The sequence below is a fragment of the Gobius niger genome, assembly GCF_951799975.1.
Source record: "Gobius niger genome assembly, contig: SCAFFOLD_61, whole genome shotgun sequence".
Classification (NCBI taxonomy): domain Eukaryota; kingdom Metazoa; phylum Chordata; class Actinopteri; order Gobiiformes; family Gobiidae; genus Gobius; species Gobius niger.
Window position 1 is genome coordinate 132086 of NW_027639293.1, and position 17658 is coordinate 149743.

The 17658-nt window shown below is 50.0% G+C and overlaps 1 protein-coding gene across 2 annotated transcripts in view; it reads right to left on the reverse strand.

The window, feature by feature from the left end:
• The window catches only part of LOC306982612 (lethal(3)malignant brain tumor-like protein 4), a 31877-nt gene extending 17226 nt beyond the window's left edge, over positions 1-14651 (reverse strand). Inside the window, exons 1-6 of one of the 2 annotated variants that reach the window (XM_079583081.1) lie at positions 14575-14651; positions 12239-12291; positions 11198-11283; positions 10978-11085; positions 10773-10908; positions 10603-10691 (exon numbers count right to left, since the gene is read on the reverse strand). In XM_079583081.1, coding sequence (XP_079439207.1) covers positions 10603-10691; positions 10773-10908; positions 10978-11085; positions 11198-11283; positions 12239-12291; positions 14575-14648 — 546 coding nt within the window. In that variant the 5' untranslated portion in view covers positions 14649-14651. The remainder of the gene's footprint in view (positions 1-10602; positions 10692-10772; positions 10909-10977; positions 11086-11197; positions 11284-12238; positions 12292-14574) is intronic. The other variant, XM_079583082.1, reaches the window with a different exon arrangement.
• Between the last annotated feature and the right edge of the window lie 3007 nt (positions 14652-17658).

The window sequence follows — 17658 nt, forward strand, 5'->3', positions numbered from 1 at the left end:
AGGAGGCGCTCTACAGGACAGAAGTAACACTTTAACCCACAGGAGGCGCTCTACAGGACAGAAGTAACACTTTAACCCACAGGAGGCGCTCTACAGGACAGAAGTAACACTTTAACCCACAGGGGGCGCTCTACAGGACAGAAGTCACACTTTAACCCACAGGGGGCGCTCTACAGGAGAGGAGTAACACTTTAACCCACAGGAGGCGCTCTACAGGACAGAAGTAACACTTTAACCCACAGGGGGCGCTCTACAGGACACATGTAACACTTTAACCCACAGGGGGCGCTCTACAGGACAGAAGTCACACTTTAACCCACAGGGGGCGCTCTACAGGAGAGGAGTAACACTTTAACCCACAGGGGGCGCTCTACAGGACAGAAGTCACACTTTAACCCACAGGGGGCGCTCTACAGGACAGAAGTCACACTTTAACCCACAGGGGGCGCTCTACAGGACAGAAGTCACACTTTAACCCACAGGGGGCGCTCTACAGGACAGAAGTCACACTTTAACCCACAGGGGGCGCTCTACAGGACACATGTAACACTTTAACCCACAGGGGGCGCTCTACAGGACAGAAGTAACACTTTAACCCACAGGGGGCGCTCTACAGGACAGAAGTAACACTTTAACCCACAGGGGGCGCTCTACAGGAGAGGAGTAACACTTTAACCCACAGGAGGCGCTCTACAGGACAGGAGTAACACTTTAACCCACAGGGGGCGCTCTACAGGACAGAAGTCACACTTTAAACCACAGGGGGCGCTCTACAGGACACACATGTAACACTTTAAACCACAGGGGGCGCTCTACAGGACAGAAGTAACACTTTAACCCACAGGGGGCGCTCTACAGGACAGAAGTAACACTTTAACCCACAGGGGGCGCTCTACAGGAGAGGAGTAACACTTTAACCCACAGGGGGCGCTCTACAGGACAGAAGTAACACTTTAACCCACAGGGGGCGCTCTACAGGACAGAAGTAACACTTTAACCCACAGGAGGCGCTCTACAGGAGAGGAGTAACACTTTAACCCACAGGGGGCGCTCTACAGGACAGAAGTAACACTTTAACCCACAGGGGGCGCTCTACAGGAGAGGAGTAACACTTTAACCCACAGGAGGCGCTCTACAGGACAGGAGTAACACTTTAACCCACAGGGGGCGCTCTACAGGACAGAAGTAACACTTTAACCCACAGGAGGCGCTCTACAGGACAGGAGTAACACTTTAACCCACAGGAGGCGCTCTACAGGACAGAAGTAACACTTTAACCCACAGGGGGCGCTCTACAGGACAGAAGTAACACTTTAACCCACAGGGGGCGCTCTACAGGACAGGAGTAACACTTTAACCCACAGGAGGCGCTCTACAGGACAGAAGTAACACTTTAACCCACAGGAGGCGCTCTACAGGAGAGGAGTAACACTTTAACCCACAGGAGGCGCTCTACAGGACAGAAGTCACACTTTAACCCACAGGGGGCGCTCTACAGGACAGAAGTAACACTTTAACCCACAGGAGGCGCTCTACAGGACAGGAGTAACACTTTAACCCACAGGAGGCGCTCTACAGGACAGGAGTAACACTTTAACCCACAGGAGGCGCTCTACAGGACAGAAGTAACACTTTAACCCACAGGAGGCGCTCTACAGGACAGGAGTAACACTTTAACCCACAGGAGGCGCTCTACAGGACAGAAGTAACACTTTAACCCACAGGAGGCGCTCTACAGGACAGAAGTAACACTTTAACCCACAGGGGGCGCTCTACAGGACAGAAGTAACACTTTAACCCACAGGAGGCGCTCTACAGGACAGAAGTCACACTTTAACCCACAGGAGGCGCTCTACAGGACAGGAGTAACACTTTAACCCACAGGAGGCGCTCTACAGGAGAGGAGTAACACTTTAACCCACAGGAGGCGCTCTACAGGACAGGAGTAACACTTTAACCCACAGGGGGCGCTCTACAGGACAGAAGTAACACTTTAACCCACAGGAGGCGCTCTACAGGACAGGAGTAACACTTTAACCCACAGGAGGCGCTCTACAGGACAGAAGTAACACTTTAACCCACAGGGGGCGCTCTACAGGACAGAAGTAACACTTTAACCCACAGGAGGCGCTCTACAGGAGAGGAGTAACACTTTAACCCACAGGGGGCGCTCTACAGGACAGAAGTAACACTTTAACCCACAGGAGGCGCTCTACAGGACAGAAGTAACACTTTAACCCACAGGGGGCGCTCTACAGGACAGAAGTAACACTTTAACCCACAGGAGGCGCTCTACAGGACAGAAGTAACACTTTAACCCACAGGGGGCGCTCTACAGGACAGAAGTAACACTTTAACCCACAGGGGGCGCTCTACAGGACAGAAGTCACACTTTAACCCACAGGGGGCGCTCTACAGGACAGAAGTAACACTTTAAACCACAGGGGGCGCTCTACAGGACAGAAGTCACACTTTAACCCACAGGAGGCGCTCTACAGGACAGAAGTAACACTTTAACCCACAGGGGGCGCTCTACAGGACAGAAGTAACACTTTAACCCACAGGGGGCGCTCTACAGGACAGAAGTAACACTTTAACCCACAGGGGGCGCTCTACAGGACAGAAGTAACACTTTAACCCACAGGGGGCGCTCTACAGGACAGAAGTCACACTTTAAACCACAGGGGGCGCTCTACAGGAGAGGAGTAACACTTTAACCCACAGGGGGCGCTCTACAGGACAGAAGTAACACTTTAACCCACAGGGGGCGCTCTACAGGACAGAAGTAACACTTTAACCCACAGGAGGCGCTCTACAGGACAGAAGTAACACTTTAACCCACAGGAGGCGCTCTACAGGACAGAAGTAACACTTTAACCCACAGGGGGCGCTCTACAGGACAGAAGTCACACTTTAACCCACAGGGGGCGCTCTACAGGACAGAAGTAACACTTTAACCCACAGGGAGCGCTCTACAGGACAGAAGTAACACTTTAACCCACAGGGGGCGCTCTACAGGACAGAAGTAACACTTTAAACCACAGGAGGCGCTCTACAGGACAGAAGTAACACTTTAACCCACAGGAGGCGCTCTACAGGAGAGGAGTCACACTTTAAACCACAGGAGGCGCTCTACAGGAGAGGAGTCACACTTTAACCCACAGGGGGCGCTCTACAGGACAGAAGTAACACTTTAACCCACAGGGGGCGCTCTACAGGACAGAAGTAACACTTTAAACCACAGGGGGCGCTCTACAGGACAGAAGTAACACTTTAACCCACAGGAGGCGCTCTACAGGACAGAAGTAACACTTTAACCCACAGGGGGCGCTCTACAGGAGAGAAGTCACACTTTAACCCACAGGGGGCGCTCTACAGGACAGAAGTAACACTTTAACCCACAGGGGGCGCTCTACAGGACAGAAGTAACACTTTAACCCACAGGGGGCGCTCTACAGGAGAGAAGTCACACTTTAACCCACAGGGGGCGCTCTACAGGAGAGAAGTCACACTTTAACCCACAGGGGGCGCTCTACAGGACAGAAGTAACACTTTAACCCACAGGGGGCGCTCTACAGGAGAGAAGTCACACTTTAACCCACAGGGGGCGCTCTACAGGAGAGGAGTAACACTTTAACCCACAGGAGGCGCTCTACAGGACAGAAGTAACACTTTAACCCACAGGGGGCGCTCTACAGGACAGAAGTAACACTTTAACCCACAGGGGGCGCTCTACAGGAGAGAAGTCACACTTTAACCCACAGGGGGCGCTCTACAGGAGAGGAGTAACACTTTAACCCACAGGAGGCGCTCTACAGGACAGAAGTAACACTTTAACCCACAGGAGGCGCTCTACAGGACAGAAGTAACACTTTAACCCACAGGGGGCGCTCTACAGGACAGAAGTAACACTTTAACCCACAGGAGGCGCTCTACAGGACAGAAGTCACACTTTAACCCACAGGGGGCGCTCTACAGGACAGAAGTAACACTTTAACCCACAGGGGGCGCTCTACAGGACAGAAGTAACACTTTAAACCACAGGGGGCGCTCTACAGGACAGAAGTAACACTTTAACCCACAGGGGGCGCTCTACAGGACAGAAGTAACACTTTAACCCACAGGGGGCGCTCTACAGGACAGAAGTAACACTTTAACCCACAGGGGGCGCTCTACAGGAGAGGAGTAACACTTTAACCCACAGGAGGCGCTCTACAGGACAGAAGTAACACTTTAACCCACAGGAGGCGCTCTACAGGACAGAAGTAACACTTTAACCCACAGGGGGCGCTCTACAGGACAGAAGTAACACTTTAACCCACAGGGGGCGCTCTACAGGACAGAAGTAACACTTTAACCCACAGGGGGCGCTCTACAGGACAGAAGTCACACTTTAACCCACAGGGGGCGCTCTACAGGACAGAAGTAACACTTTAACCCACAGGGGGCGCTCTACAGGACAGAAGTCACACTTTAACCCACAGGGGGCGCTCTACAGGACACATGTAACACTTTAACCCACAGGAGGCGCTCTACAGGACACACATGTAACACTTTAACCCACAGGAGGCGCTCTACAGGACACACATGTAACACTTTAACCCACAGGGGGCGCTCTACAAGACAGAAGTAACACTTTAACCCACAGGGGGCGCTCTACAGGACACACATGTAACACTTTAACCCACAGGAGGCGCTCTACAAGACAGAAGTAACACTTTAACCCACAGGAGGCGCTCTACAGGACACACATGTAACACTTTAACCCACAGGAGGCGCTCTACAGGACACACATGTAACACTTTAACCCACAGGGGGCGCTCTACAGGAGAGGAGTAACACTTTAACCCACAGGGGGCGCTCTACAAGACAGAAGTAACACTTTAACCCACAGGAGGCGCTCTACAGGACACACATGTAACACTTTAACCCACAGGAGGCGCTCTACAAGACAGAAGTAACACTTTAACCCACAGGGGGCGCTCTACAGGACAGAAGTAACACTTTAACCCACAGGGGGCGCTCTACAGGACAGAAGTCACACTTTAACCCACAGGGGGCGCTCTACAGGACAGAAGTCACACTTTAACCCACAGGGGGCGCTCTACAGGACAGAAGTAACACTTTAACCCACAGGGGGCGCTCTACAGGACAGAAGTCACACTTTAACCCACAGGGGGCGCTCTACAGGACAGAAGTAACACTTTAACCCACAGGGGGCGCTCTACAGGACAGAAGTCACACTTTAACCCACAGGGGGCGCTCTACAGGACAGAAGTCACACTTTAACCCACAGGGGGCGCTCTACAGGACAGAAGTAACACTTTAACCCACAGGGGGCGCTCTACAGGACAGAAGTAACACTTTAAACCACAGGGGGCGCTCTACAGGACAGAAGTAACACTTTAACCCACAGGAGGCGCTCTACAAGACAGAAGTAACACTTTAAACCACAGGAGGCGCTCTACAGGACAGAAGTAACACTTTAACCCACAGGGGGCGCTCTACAGGACAGAAGTAACACTTTAACCCACAGGGGGCGCTCTACAGGACAGAAGTAACACTTTAACCCACAGGAGGCGCTCTACAGGACACACATGTAACACTTTAACCCACAGGGAGCGCTCTACAGGACAGAAGTAACACTTTAACCCACAGGGGGCGCTCTACAGGAGAGGAGTAACACTTTAACCCACAGGAGGCGCTCTACAGGACAGAAGTAACACTTTAACCCACAGGAGGCGCTCTACAGGACACACATGTAACACTTTAACCCACAGGGAGCGCTCTACAGGACAGAAGTAACACTTTAACCCACAGGGGGCGCTCTACAGGAGAGGAGTAACACTTTAACCCACAGGAGGCGCTCTACAGGACAGAAGTAACACTTTAACCCACAGGAGGCGCTCTACAGGACAGAAGTAACACTTTAACCCACAGGAGGCGCTCTACAGGACAGAAGTAACACTTTAACCCACAGGGGGCGCTCTACAGGACAGAAGTAACACTTTAACCCACAGGGGGCGCTCTACAGGACAGAAGTAACACTTTAACCCACAGGGGGCGCTCTACAGGACAGAAGTAACACTTTAACCCACAGGGGGCGCTCTACAGGACAGAAGTCACACTTTAACCCACAGGGGGCGCTCTACAGGACAGAAGTCACACTTTAACCCACAGGGGGCGCTCTACAGGACAGAAGTCACACTTTAACCCACAGGAGGCGCTCTACAGGACAGAAGTAACACTTTAACCCACAGGGGGCGCTCTACAGGACAGAAGTCACACTTTAACCCACAGGGGGCGCTCTACAGGACAGAAGTCACACTTTAACCCACAGGGGGCGCTCTACAGGACAGAAGTCACACTTTAACCCACAGGGGGCGCTCTACAGGACAGAAGTAACACTTTAACCCACAGGGGGCGCTCTACAGGACAGAAGTAACACTTTAACCCACAGGGGGCGCTCTACAGGACAGAAGTAACACTTTAACCCACAGGGGGCGCTCTACAGGACAGAAGTAACACTTTAACCCACAGGAGGCGCTCTACAGGAGAGGAGTAACACTTTAACCCACAGGGGGCGCTCTACAGGAGAGAAGTAACACTTTAACCCACAGGAGGCGCTCTACAGGACAGAAGTAACACTTTAACCCACAGGAGGCGCTCTACAGGAGAGGAGTAACACTTTAAACCACAGGGGGCGCTCTACAGGACACATGTAACACTTTAACCCACAGGAGGCGCTCTACAGGAGAGGAGTAACACTTTAACCCACAGGAGGCGCTCTACAGGACAGAAGTAACACTTTAACCCACAGGAGGCGCTCTACAGGAGAGAAGTAACACTTTAACCCACAGGAGGCGCTCTACAGGACAGAAGTAACACTTTAACCCACAGGAGGCGCTCTACAGGAGAGAAGTAACACTTTAACCCACAGGAGGCGCTCTACAGGAGAGGAGTAACACTTTAACCCACAGGGGGCGCTCTACAGGACAGAAGTAACACTTTAACCCACAGGGGGCGCTCTACAGGACAGAAGTCACACTTTAACCCACAGGAGGCGCTCTACAGGAGAGGAGTAACACTTTAACCCACAGGAGGCGCTCTACAGGACAGAAGTCACACTTTAACCCACAGGGGGCGCTCTACAGGACAGAAGTAACACTTTAACCCACAGGAGGCGCTCTACAGGAGAGGAGTAACACTTTAACCCACAGGAGGCGCTCTACAGGACAGAAGTCACACTTTAACCCACAGGAGGCGCTCTACAGGAGAGGAGTAACACTTTAACCCACAGGAGGCGCTCTACAGGACAGAAGTAACACTTTAACCCACAGGGGGCGCTCTACAGGACAGAAGTCACACTTTAACCCACAGGGGGCGCTCTACAGGAGAGGAGTAACACTTTAACCCACAGGAGGCGCTCTACAGGAGAGAAGTAACACTTTAACCCACAGGGGGCGCTCTACAGGACAGAAGTAACACTTTAACCCACAGGGGGCGCTCTACAGGACAGAAGTAACACTTTAACCCACAGGGGGCGCTCTACAGGACAGAAGTCACACTTTAACCCACAGGGGGCGCTCTACAGGACAGAAGTAACACTTTAAACCACAGGGGGCGCTCTACAGGACAGAAGTAACACTTTAACCCACAGGGGGCGCTCTACAGGACAGAAGTAACACTTTAACCCACAGGAGGCGCTCTACAGGAGAGGAGTAACACTTTAACCCACAGGGGGCGCTCTACAGGACAGAAGTAACACTTTAACCCACAGGAGGCGCTCTACAGGACAGAAGTAACACTTTAACCCACAGGGGGCGCTCTACAGGACAGAAGTAACACTTTAACCCACAGGGGGCGCTCTACAGGAGAGGAGTAACACTTTAACCCACAGGGGGCGCTCTACAGGACAGAAGTAACACTTTAACCCACAGGGGGCGCTCTACAGGACAGAAGTCACACTTTAACCCACAGGGGGCGCTCTACAGGACAGAAGTAACACTTTAACCCACAGGGGGCGCTCTACAGGACAGAAGTAACACTTTAACCCACAGGGGGCGCTCTACAGGACAGAAGTAACACTTTAACCCACAGGGGGCGCTCTACAGGACAGAAGTAACACTTTAACCCACAGGGGGCGCTCTACAGGACAGAAGTAACACTTTAACCCACAGGAGGCGCTCTACAGGACAGAAGTAACACTTTAACCCACAGGGGGCGCTCTACAGGACAGAAGTAACACTTTAACCCACAGGGGGCGCTCTACAGGACAGAAGTAACACTTTAACCCACAGGGGGCGCTCTACAGGACAGAAGTAACACTTTAACCCACAGGGGGCGCTCTACAGGAGAGGAGTAACACTTTAACCCACAGGAGGCGCTCTACAGGACAGAAGTAACACTTTAACCCACAGGAGGCGCTCTACAGGACAGAAGTAACACTTTAAACCACAGGGGGCGCTCTACAGGACAGAAGTAACACTTTAAACCACAGGGGGCGCTCTACAGGACAGAAGTAACACTTTAACCCACAGGAGGCGCTCTACAGGACAGAAGTAACACTTTAAACCACAGGGGGCGCTCTACAGGACAGAAGTAACACTTTAACCCACAGGAGGCGCTCTACAGGACAGAAGTAACACTTTAACCCACAGGGGGCGCTCTACAGGACAGAAGTAACACTTTAACCCACAGGGGGCGCTCTACAGGACAGAAGTAACACTTTAACCCACAGGGGGCGCTCTACAGGACAGAAGTCACACTTTAACCCACAGGAGGCGCTCTACAGGACAGAAGTAACACTTTAACCCACAGGGGGCGCTCTACAGGACAGAAGTAACACTTTAAACCACAGGAGGCGCTCTACAGGACAGAAGTAACACTTTAAACCACAGGGGGCGCTCTACAGGACAGAAGTAACACTTTAAACCACAGGAGGCGCTCTACAGGACAGAAGTAACACTTTAACCCACAGGAGGCGCTCTACAGGACAGAAGTAACACTTTAACCCACAGGGGGCGCTCTACAGGACAGAAGTCACACTTTAACCCACAGGGGGCGCTCTACAGGAGAGGAGTCACACTTTAACCCACAGGGGGCGCTCTACAGGACAGAAGTCACACTTTAACCCACAGGAGGCGCTCTACAGGACACATACCAGGAAGTCACTTAGAACGACAAACACAAACCAGGAAGTCACTTAGAACTACAAACACATACCAGGAAGTCACTTAGAACTACAAACACAAACCAGGAAGTCACATAGAACTACAAACACACACCAGGAAGTCACTGAGAACGACAAACACAAACCAGGAAGTAACTTAGAACTACAAACACACACCAGGAAGTCACTGAGAACGACAAACACAAACCAGGAAGTAACTTAAAACTACAAACACACACCAGGAAGTCACTTAGAACTACAAACAAAAACCAGGAAGTCACTTAGAACTACAAACACAAACCAGGAAGTATCTTAGAACTACAAACACACACCAGGAAGTCACTTAGAACTACAAACACACACCAGGAAGTCACTTAGAACTACAAACACACACCAGGAAGTCACTTAAAACTACAAAAAAAAAACAGGAAGTCACTTAGAACTACAAACACACACCAGGAAGTCACTTAGAACTACAAACACAAACCAAGAAGTCACTGAGAACTACAAACACATACCAGGAAGTCACTTAGAACTACAAACACACACCAGGAAGTCACTTAGAACGACAAACACAAACCAGGAAGTCACTTAGAACTACAAACACAAACCAGGAAGTCACTTAGAACTACAAACACAAACCAGGAAGTCACTTAGAACTACAAACACACACCAGGAAGTCACTTAGAACGACAAACACAAACCAGGAAGTCACTTAGAACTACAAACACAAACCAGGAAGTCACTTAGAACTACAAACACACACCAGGAAGTCACTTAGAACTACAAACACAAACCAGGAAGTCACTGAGAACTACAAACACATACCAGGAAGTCACTTAGAACTACAAACACACACCAGGAAGTCACTTAGAACGACAAACACAAACCAGGAAGTCACTTAGAACTACAAACACACACCAGGAAGTCACTTAGAACTACAAACACAAACCAGGAAGTCACTTAGAACTACAAACACACACCAGGAAGTCACTTAAAACTACAAACAAAAACCAGGAAGTCACTTAGAACTACAAACACACACCAGGAAGTCACTTAGAACTACAAACACACACCAGGAAGTAACTGAGAACTACAAACACAAACCAGGAAGTCACTTAGAACTACAAACACACACCAGGAAGTATCTTAGAACTACAAACACAAACCAGGAAGTCACTGAGAACGACAAACACAAACCAGGAAGTCACTTAGAACGACAGACACAAACCAGGAAGTATCTTAGAACTACAAACACAAACCAGGAAGTATCTTAGAACTACAAACACAAACCAGGAAGTCACTTAGAACTACAAACACAAACCAGGAAGTCACTTAGAACTACACACAAACACACTACAGGACACATGTAACACTTTAAACCACAGGGGGCGCTCTCTTTCTAAAACGTTGCAGTAGAAACGACTCACGGTGCTCGTCCTGAAGAGCGACGCAGGAGCCGCCTCCGCCCCGCCCCTCTGCAGGTACTCCGTCCAATCAAAGGCCTCCTCCCGCTCACCTGAAGGAGAGGCAGCCAATAAGAGAGAGGCACGGCATCGGGGGGTGGAGTCAGTACCTCTCGGGGGGGTGGAGTCAGTACCTGTCGGGGGGTGGAGTCTGATCCCGCTCTGGCAGCAGAATCCGGTCGGTCTGATTTCGGGAGAGTCGGCGTTTACCCAGAAGTCATAGCTCTCGGAGAAACCGTCGATGTGCAGCCGCAGCCGACAGCCAATCACCTGCGAGAGACGTTCAAACGCACCAATCACTGAGCGGTTCAGGCACGCCCGGGGCTCGGGGGGCGTTACCTCAGAGACGGAGAGCACGCAGAACATGGACGGGTGCAGAGGATCCACTCCCTCCAGCTTCATCCCGGCCCTGAACCCACAGCTCCTCCTGCTGGAGCCACACTGGTACTGCAGCACAGAGATGTTATCATTCAAACATGTTCAACACATCTGCAGCTGCTTCCTGGAGCTACAGAAGCAGATGTTTGTGGAGGAGGTGACTCTGGGGGCGGGTTCAGACCTGAGAGAAGATTTCCTGAGGAGCAGCTGCAGCGTTTTCTTGGTCCAGATAAAGCTGCCACGACCAGGACCTGTTCCTGAGGCTCACTGCAGCAGACACACGGCAGAAACACGGCAAACACACGCCACACGAGTTATGACATGAGTTATGACACGTCGCAGCAGCAGGAGTCATGGTTAGAGCGGGTTAGTCCGTCTCTCTTTAGATCCAGCTTTGATGCTGTTGGTCCAGGGACAGGGTTACGGGTTATGGGTTAAAGGGACTTTGTTTCAGCTCAAATAAAGGATGTTTTTCCTCCCCCATTTATTCATTTCATTCTAAAAACATTTTCACCCAATAATTGCCACATTTTCACCAACCAAAAAATGTTTTGTTCGCATTTTCCCAATTTTTTTCTGTAATCTTTGCTCATTTTTTTAATTCCTGACATTGGAGATGAAGCTGATGCTGAAAATGTGCAGATTCTAACATTATGGTTTTGTTTTCTGGTTCTAGACGACAAAATGTTAGTATTGTGAACAATGCAACGATATCCAGCCCGTAGCAGTAATAACACTGCAGTGATGTCGTAGCACGGCACGGTGGCACAGCGGTTAGTGCTCTCTCTTCACAGCTAGAAGGTCCAGGGTTCGATTCCCACCTGACGGGCCTTTCTGTGTGGAGTTTGCATGTTCTCCCCGTATCTGCGTAGGTTTCCTCCGGGTACTCCGGTTTCCCCTACCACTAAAAACATGCACAATAGGCCAGGATGAATGATGTGTGTGAGTGAATGTATGGTGATGTCAGAGGGTCCGTTGGCGCAGACGTGTGTAGTCGCGAAAGCGCCTCTGACAGTCTCCCCCAGGGGAAACTGAAGCTACAAACGTAGCTTTCCATCACCGAGTGTGGAGTGAATGTACAACTGTCTCATGTAAAGCGCTTTGTGACTATATGTCTGTGAAAGGCGCTATATAAATAAAGATCTTCTTCTAATAACACTGCAGTGATGTAGTAATAATACTGCAGTGATGTAGTAATAATCCTGGACTAGTGAAGTGTCACCTGTGGCGCTGCTCGTCACTTTGTTCTTCATCTTCTTTGGCTTCAGTTTCCTCCTGACGACGTGTGATTGAAATAGAAAAAGAGACAAAAGATGAAAACGCAACAACAAAAGGCGACTAAAACGTGACAAAGGCCACAGAATGTGAACTCCAGTCCAGAAGCTTTTATATTGGGGTAAAGCCGAACGGGAGAAAATGCACTCAGTTAAAGCCGGGGTTAAGAGGTTTTAAGTCCAGAATATTCGGAAAATCACGGAAAAGAGCGAGTTTCTCCGCCGGGACGAAGATGTTAGCAGTGTTTACGTGTCAGGCGCCTGGGCTTTAAGCTTTAGTGTCTGTTTATGTGTGTGGGTGAAACGCCTGGGCTTTAGTGTCTGTTTATGTGTGTGGGTGAAACGCCTGGGCTTTAGTGTCTGTTTATGTGTGTGGCTGAAACGCCTGAGCTTTAGTGTGTGTTTATGTGTGTGGATGAAACGCCTGAGCTTTAAGCTTTAGTGTCTGTTTATGTGTGTGGATGAAACGCCTGAGCTTTAGTGTCTGTTTATGTGTGTGGGTGAAACGCCTGGACTTTACTGTCTGTTTATGTGTGTGGATGAAACGACTGAGCTTTAGTGTCTGTTTATGTGTGTGGGTGAAACGCCTGAGCTTTAGTGTCTGTTTATGTGTGTGGATGAAACGACTGAGCTTTACTGTCTGTTTATGTGTGTGGATGAAACGACTGAGCTTTACTGTCTGTTTATGTGTGTGGGTGAAACGCCTGAGCTTTAGTGTCTGTTTATGTGTGTGGGTGAAACGCCTGAGCTTTAGTGTCTGTTTATGTGTGTGGGTGAAACGCCTGGGCTTTAAGCTTTAGTGTCTGTTTATGTGTGTGGGTGAAACGCCTGGGCTTTAAGCTTTAGTGTCTGTTTATGTGTGTGGGTGAAACGCCTGGGCTTTAGTGTGTGTTTATGTGTGTGGGTGAAACGCCTGGGCTTTAGTGTGTGTTTATGTGTGTGGATGAAACGCCTGGGCTTTAGTGTCTGTTTATGTGTGTGGGTGAAACGCCTGGGCTTTAGTGTGTGTTTATGTGTGTGGGTGAAACGCCTGGGCTTAAGTGTGTGTTTATGTGTGTGGGTGAAACGCCTGGGCTTTAGTGTCTGTTTATGTGTGTGGGTGAAACGCCTGAGCTTTAGTGTCTGTTTATGTGTGTGGGTGAAACGCCTGGGCTTTACTGTCTGTTTATGTGTGTGGATGAAACGCCTGGGCTTTAGTGTCTGTTTATGTGTGTGGGTGAAACGCCTGAGCTTTAGTGTGTGTTTATGTGTGTGGGTGAAACGCCTGGGCTTTAGTGTCTGTTTATGTGTGTGGGTGAAACGCCTGAGCTTTAGTGTCTGTTTATGTGTGTGGGTGAAACGCCTGGGCTTTAAGCTTTAGTGTCTGTTTATGTGTGTGGATGAAACGCCTGGGCTTCAGTGTCTGTTTATGTGTGTGGGTGAAACGCCTGAGCTTTAGTGTCTGTTTATGTGTGTGGGTGAAACGCCTGGACCTTAGTGTCTGTTTATGTGTGTGGGTGAAACGCCTGGGCTTTAAGCTTTAGTGTGTGTTTATGTGTGTGGGTGAAACGCCTGAGCTTTAGTGTCTGTTTATGTGTGTGGGTGAAACGCCTGGGCTTTAGTGTCTGTTTATGTGTGTGGGTGAAACGCCTGGGCTTTAGTGTGTGTTTATGTGTGTGGGTGAAACGCCTGGGCTTTAGTGTGTGTTTATGTGTGTGGGTGAAACGCCTGGGCTTTAAGCTTTAGTGTCTGTTTATGTGTGTGGGTGAAACGCCTGGGCTTTAGTGTGTGTTTATGTGTGTGGGTGAAACGCCTGGGCTTTAGTGTGTGTTTATGTGTGTGCGTGAAACGCCTGGGCTTTGGTGTCTGTTTATGTGTGTGGGTGAAACGCCTGGGCTTTAAGCTTTAGTGTCTGTTTATGTGTGTGGGTGAAACGCCTGGGCTTTAGTGTGTGTTTATGTGTGTGGGTGAAACGCCTGGGCTTTAGTGTCTGTTTATGTGTGTGGGTGAAACGCCTGGGCTTTAAGCTTTAGTGTCTGTTTATGTGTGTGGGTGAAACGCCTGGGCTTTAGTGTCTGTTTGTGTGTGTGGGTGAAACGCCTGGACCTCATAGTGTTGATCCGCGGGTGGAAGTGTCTCTGAGCTCCAGCCTCACACCGACTCTCTCCCTCTCCTTTCCCCGGCCCGAGGAGCCTCACCCCCGGCGCTCTCCTCTCCCTCTCCCCCCGCCCCCCTCTCCTCCTGTCCCAGACCCTCCCCCCTCCTCGCGCTGTCGGCCTCTGGACAGAAAACAAATAAAACTCACCCACACGCGCATCTGTGGCCGCTCAGCGCGAGCCTCCCGGAAGTGTTGACAGCTTCTTCTTCTTTCAGCTGCATTTCGGACTTCAGCCAAACCGAAGCGCACACCGCCCCCTGCTGTCTGCGGGCTGTCATTACACTGCTCCTACAGGGTGAGGGCTCAGTAAGAGGAGCGTTAAAATCATTTGACCTTTTTTAAAGTTTGTGAACAGACTTTACTTTACTTTTCCCTTTACTCGAGTACCGTCAGTCACTGATTCATGTTTCATGTGGAAATCGTAACTCAAAGAAAATGACACAAAAGCAAATCAATCATTTTGAAACTAAGTAAATACAAAATCTGTTTACTCAGAATCCACAAAAAGTGAATATCAAGCATTGTCTTAAATGACTTGAATTGAGGAAATGTTTCTTGTTTTGAGCGGTTTTCACTCATTTAGACACTTTTCCTGATCGGACCGAGTTTACTTTGCTTGTTTGAGGACATTTCACACCAGTTCTAGGGTAAACCTCACTTGAAATAAGAAAGTAAATTTGCCAATGAGATGAGACCAATTTTCTTTCCCCATTGGCAAAGAAAATGACCTGAAATAAGGACGAAACGTATCGAAACGAGTCAGAAACATCTCAGAACAAGTGAAATAATCCAGGACAAATGCCCAACAACTTCTTAACCAGTCAGAACAACTAAATGTGGATTATTGTGCTCAAACTGAGATGTAGATCTAGGTAATTACTTTTTGCAGTGAATCCACAAAGACAGGCCTGTGTTTGTGAACGCGGGATAACGTGTGTGTCCCGATTGGTCAACGGTGTCAACAATGTCACAACACCGCAGCGCTAGCTTACTGCTACTACCAACAACACCGCAGCGCTAGCTTACTGCTACTACCAACAACACCGCAGCGCTAGCTTACTGCTACTACCAAGCTTCAACTGGGCTATAGTTCTGTCACATGGAGATAAAAGTCGGCGACAGGAAGAAGCGGGACGTATTTCAGTGGATTTAATAAGAAAAGGAGACGGACGTCGACCTCAGGATGGAGGAGACGGAGGAGGAGACGGAGGAGAGAGCGGGAGGCTAACCGCCGTTAGCGGAGAGGCTAGCCGGTGTTAGCAGCGAGGTGAAGCTAAACAGTTCGTCTCCAAACTCAGTAAGAGCCGCTAAACTCTGTTCGTGGTGTAAATGTAGCTGAAAAGGTGTTTGTGGTGAACTTTTGGTGATATAAAGTCGTGTGTTTCGTGTGTGGGGCTGAGGCCGTGACATGAGTCGTTTGTGCCGCTGGTTTAACAGAGAAGTGAAAAAAGGAGGCGCGGCCGTGTTTTCCTGGGGGGGTGGGGGTGGTGGAGTTTGTTGGGCTGATGCTGCTCCTCGGGGGTGCCCTGAGCCCCCCTGTTTGTGCTCCTTCTGTGCCTAAGCTATGTCCACGCTGCTCAATTTAAGCTCCAAATTTGCCTGACAAATACTCCTGTTCCTCAAAGCACTTACAGCACCTTCGCTGGTTTATGGGGGTTTTGTTTGCGTTTGTTTTCTATTAACGTTTTTCTTTGTTTGAGTTGATTTTTTAACATTTACTTTGTTAGTTTTGTGAATATTTTCTATTGTTTTAAATTCCCCATTTACGTTAGCTATGTTTTAAGTGTTTGTTTTTGGTTAGCCGAGCCTATAGCCGAGCCCCGTGGCTACACATGACGCCTGGAGTCTAGTCGAGTCTTTCTACCCCCCGCACTACACGACTCGTGTAGTGTGGGTGGACCTTAAGTATTTATTTACTCCAGTGGGAAACAGATCATTTAAATATTACTCAGGTATAAAGTACTGCATGAAAATATCCTTTAAAAAGTACAGTTACTTCATGTACTTAAGTACCTTAACTTTAGGATAATGAGTAAAGTGAGCTCTGACACTGTGAAGAGCCGGGCCCGGCCTGCAGCTCGTCCCGGCCCTCAGAGGGCCGCGGGCCGCAGGTTGAGGACAGAGAGCTTCCTGTTTGCTGCTCCGGTCTCTCCTCGCTCACTCTCGTCCCTCAGAGGGCCGCGGGCCGGGGGTTGAGGACACAGAGCTTCCTGTTTGCCTGTCCGTGGCTCCGGTCTCTCCTCGCTCACTCTCGGCTGCAGCTCGTCCCTCAGAGGGCCGCGGGCCGGGGGTTGGACACACAGAGCTTCCTGTTTGCTGCTCCGAGGCTCCGGTCTCTCCTCGCTCACTCTCGTCCCTCAGAGGGCCGCGGGCCGGGGGTTGGACACAGAGCTTCCTGTTTGCCTGTCCGTGGCTCCGGTCTCTCCTCGCTCACTCTCGTCCCTCAGAGGGCCGCGGGCCGGGGGTTGGACACAGAGAGCTTCCTGTTTGCTCCGGTCTCTCCTCGCTCACTCTCGGCTGCTGCTCGCTCAGGTCAGTCTCTGCTTCGTTTCTTTCAGACTCAGGATTTACTCGTGTTTTCTTGAACTTTATATTTGATCTTGTTTGAGGACCGGGTTTGGATCAGTTTTGTATTCCTTAGCTTTCAAATGAGGCGCTGCTCCCACAGGCTGTAAGCTTTAGATTTGGGTAAAGCTGGATGTGTTCGGCTTCAGGTTAGGTGAGATCTTTCAGAGACAGAAAGTTTCCCGAACATTAAAAACCCTCAGAGGATCTGGAGCCGACCTGCTCCTGATGTTTGAACCACAGCTGGATCTGGGCGTTTCCATGGAGACCAGAGTTTATGTTGTCTGAGTTTCTCCTGACCTCTCCATCCTCTCCATCCTCTTCATCCTCTCTCTCCTCTCTCTCCTCTCTCTTCTTCTTGCTGACGGTTCTTTCTCGTCGTCTCTGGAGACGTCGAGTCCATTAAGAGGAAATGGAGGCTTTCAACCATCACACCTGAGCACCTTCCTGTTTATGATGGACTCTCACACACGCTACAGAAACACGCTACAGGAACACGCCACAGGAACACGCTACAGGAACACGCCACAGGAACACGCTACAGGAACACGCTACAGGAACACGCTACAGAAACAAAAACTGCCCCGAAGTCCAGAGTCTCCAGCACAAATTAAATGTTTTTAACCAGTTCGCCTTTACCCAAATCCAAAGCTTCTGGACTAACCC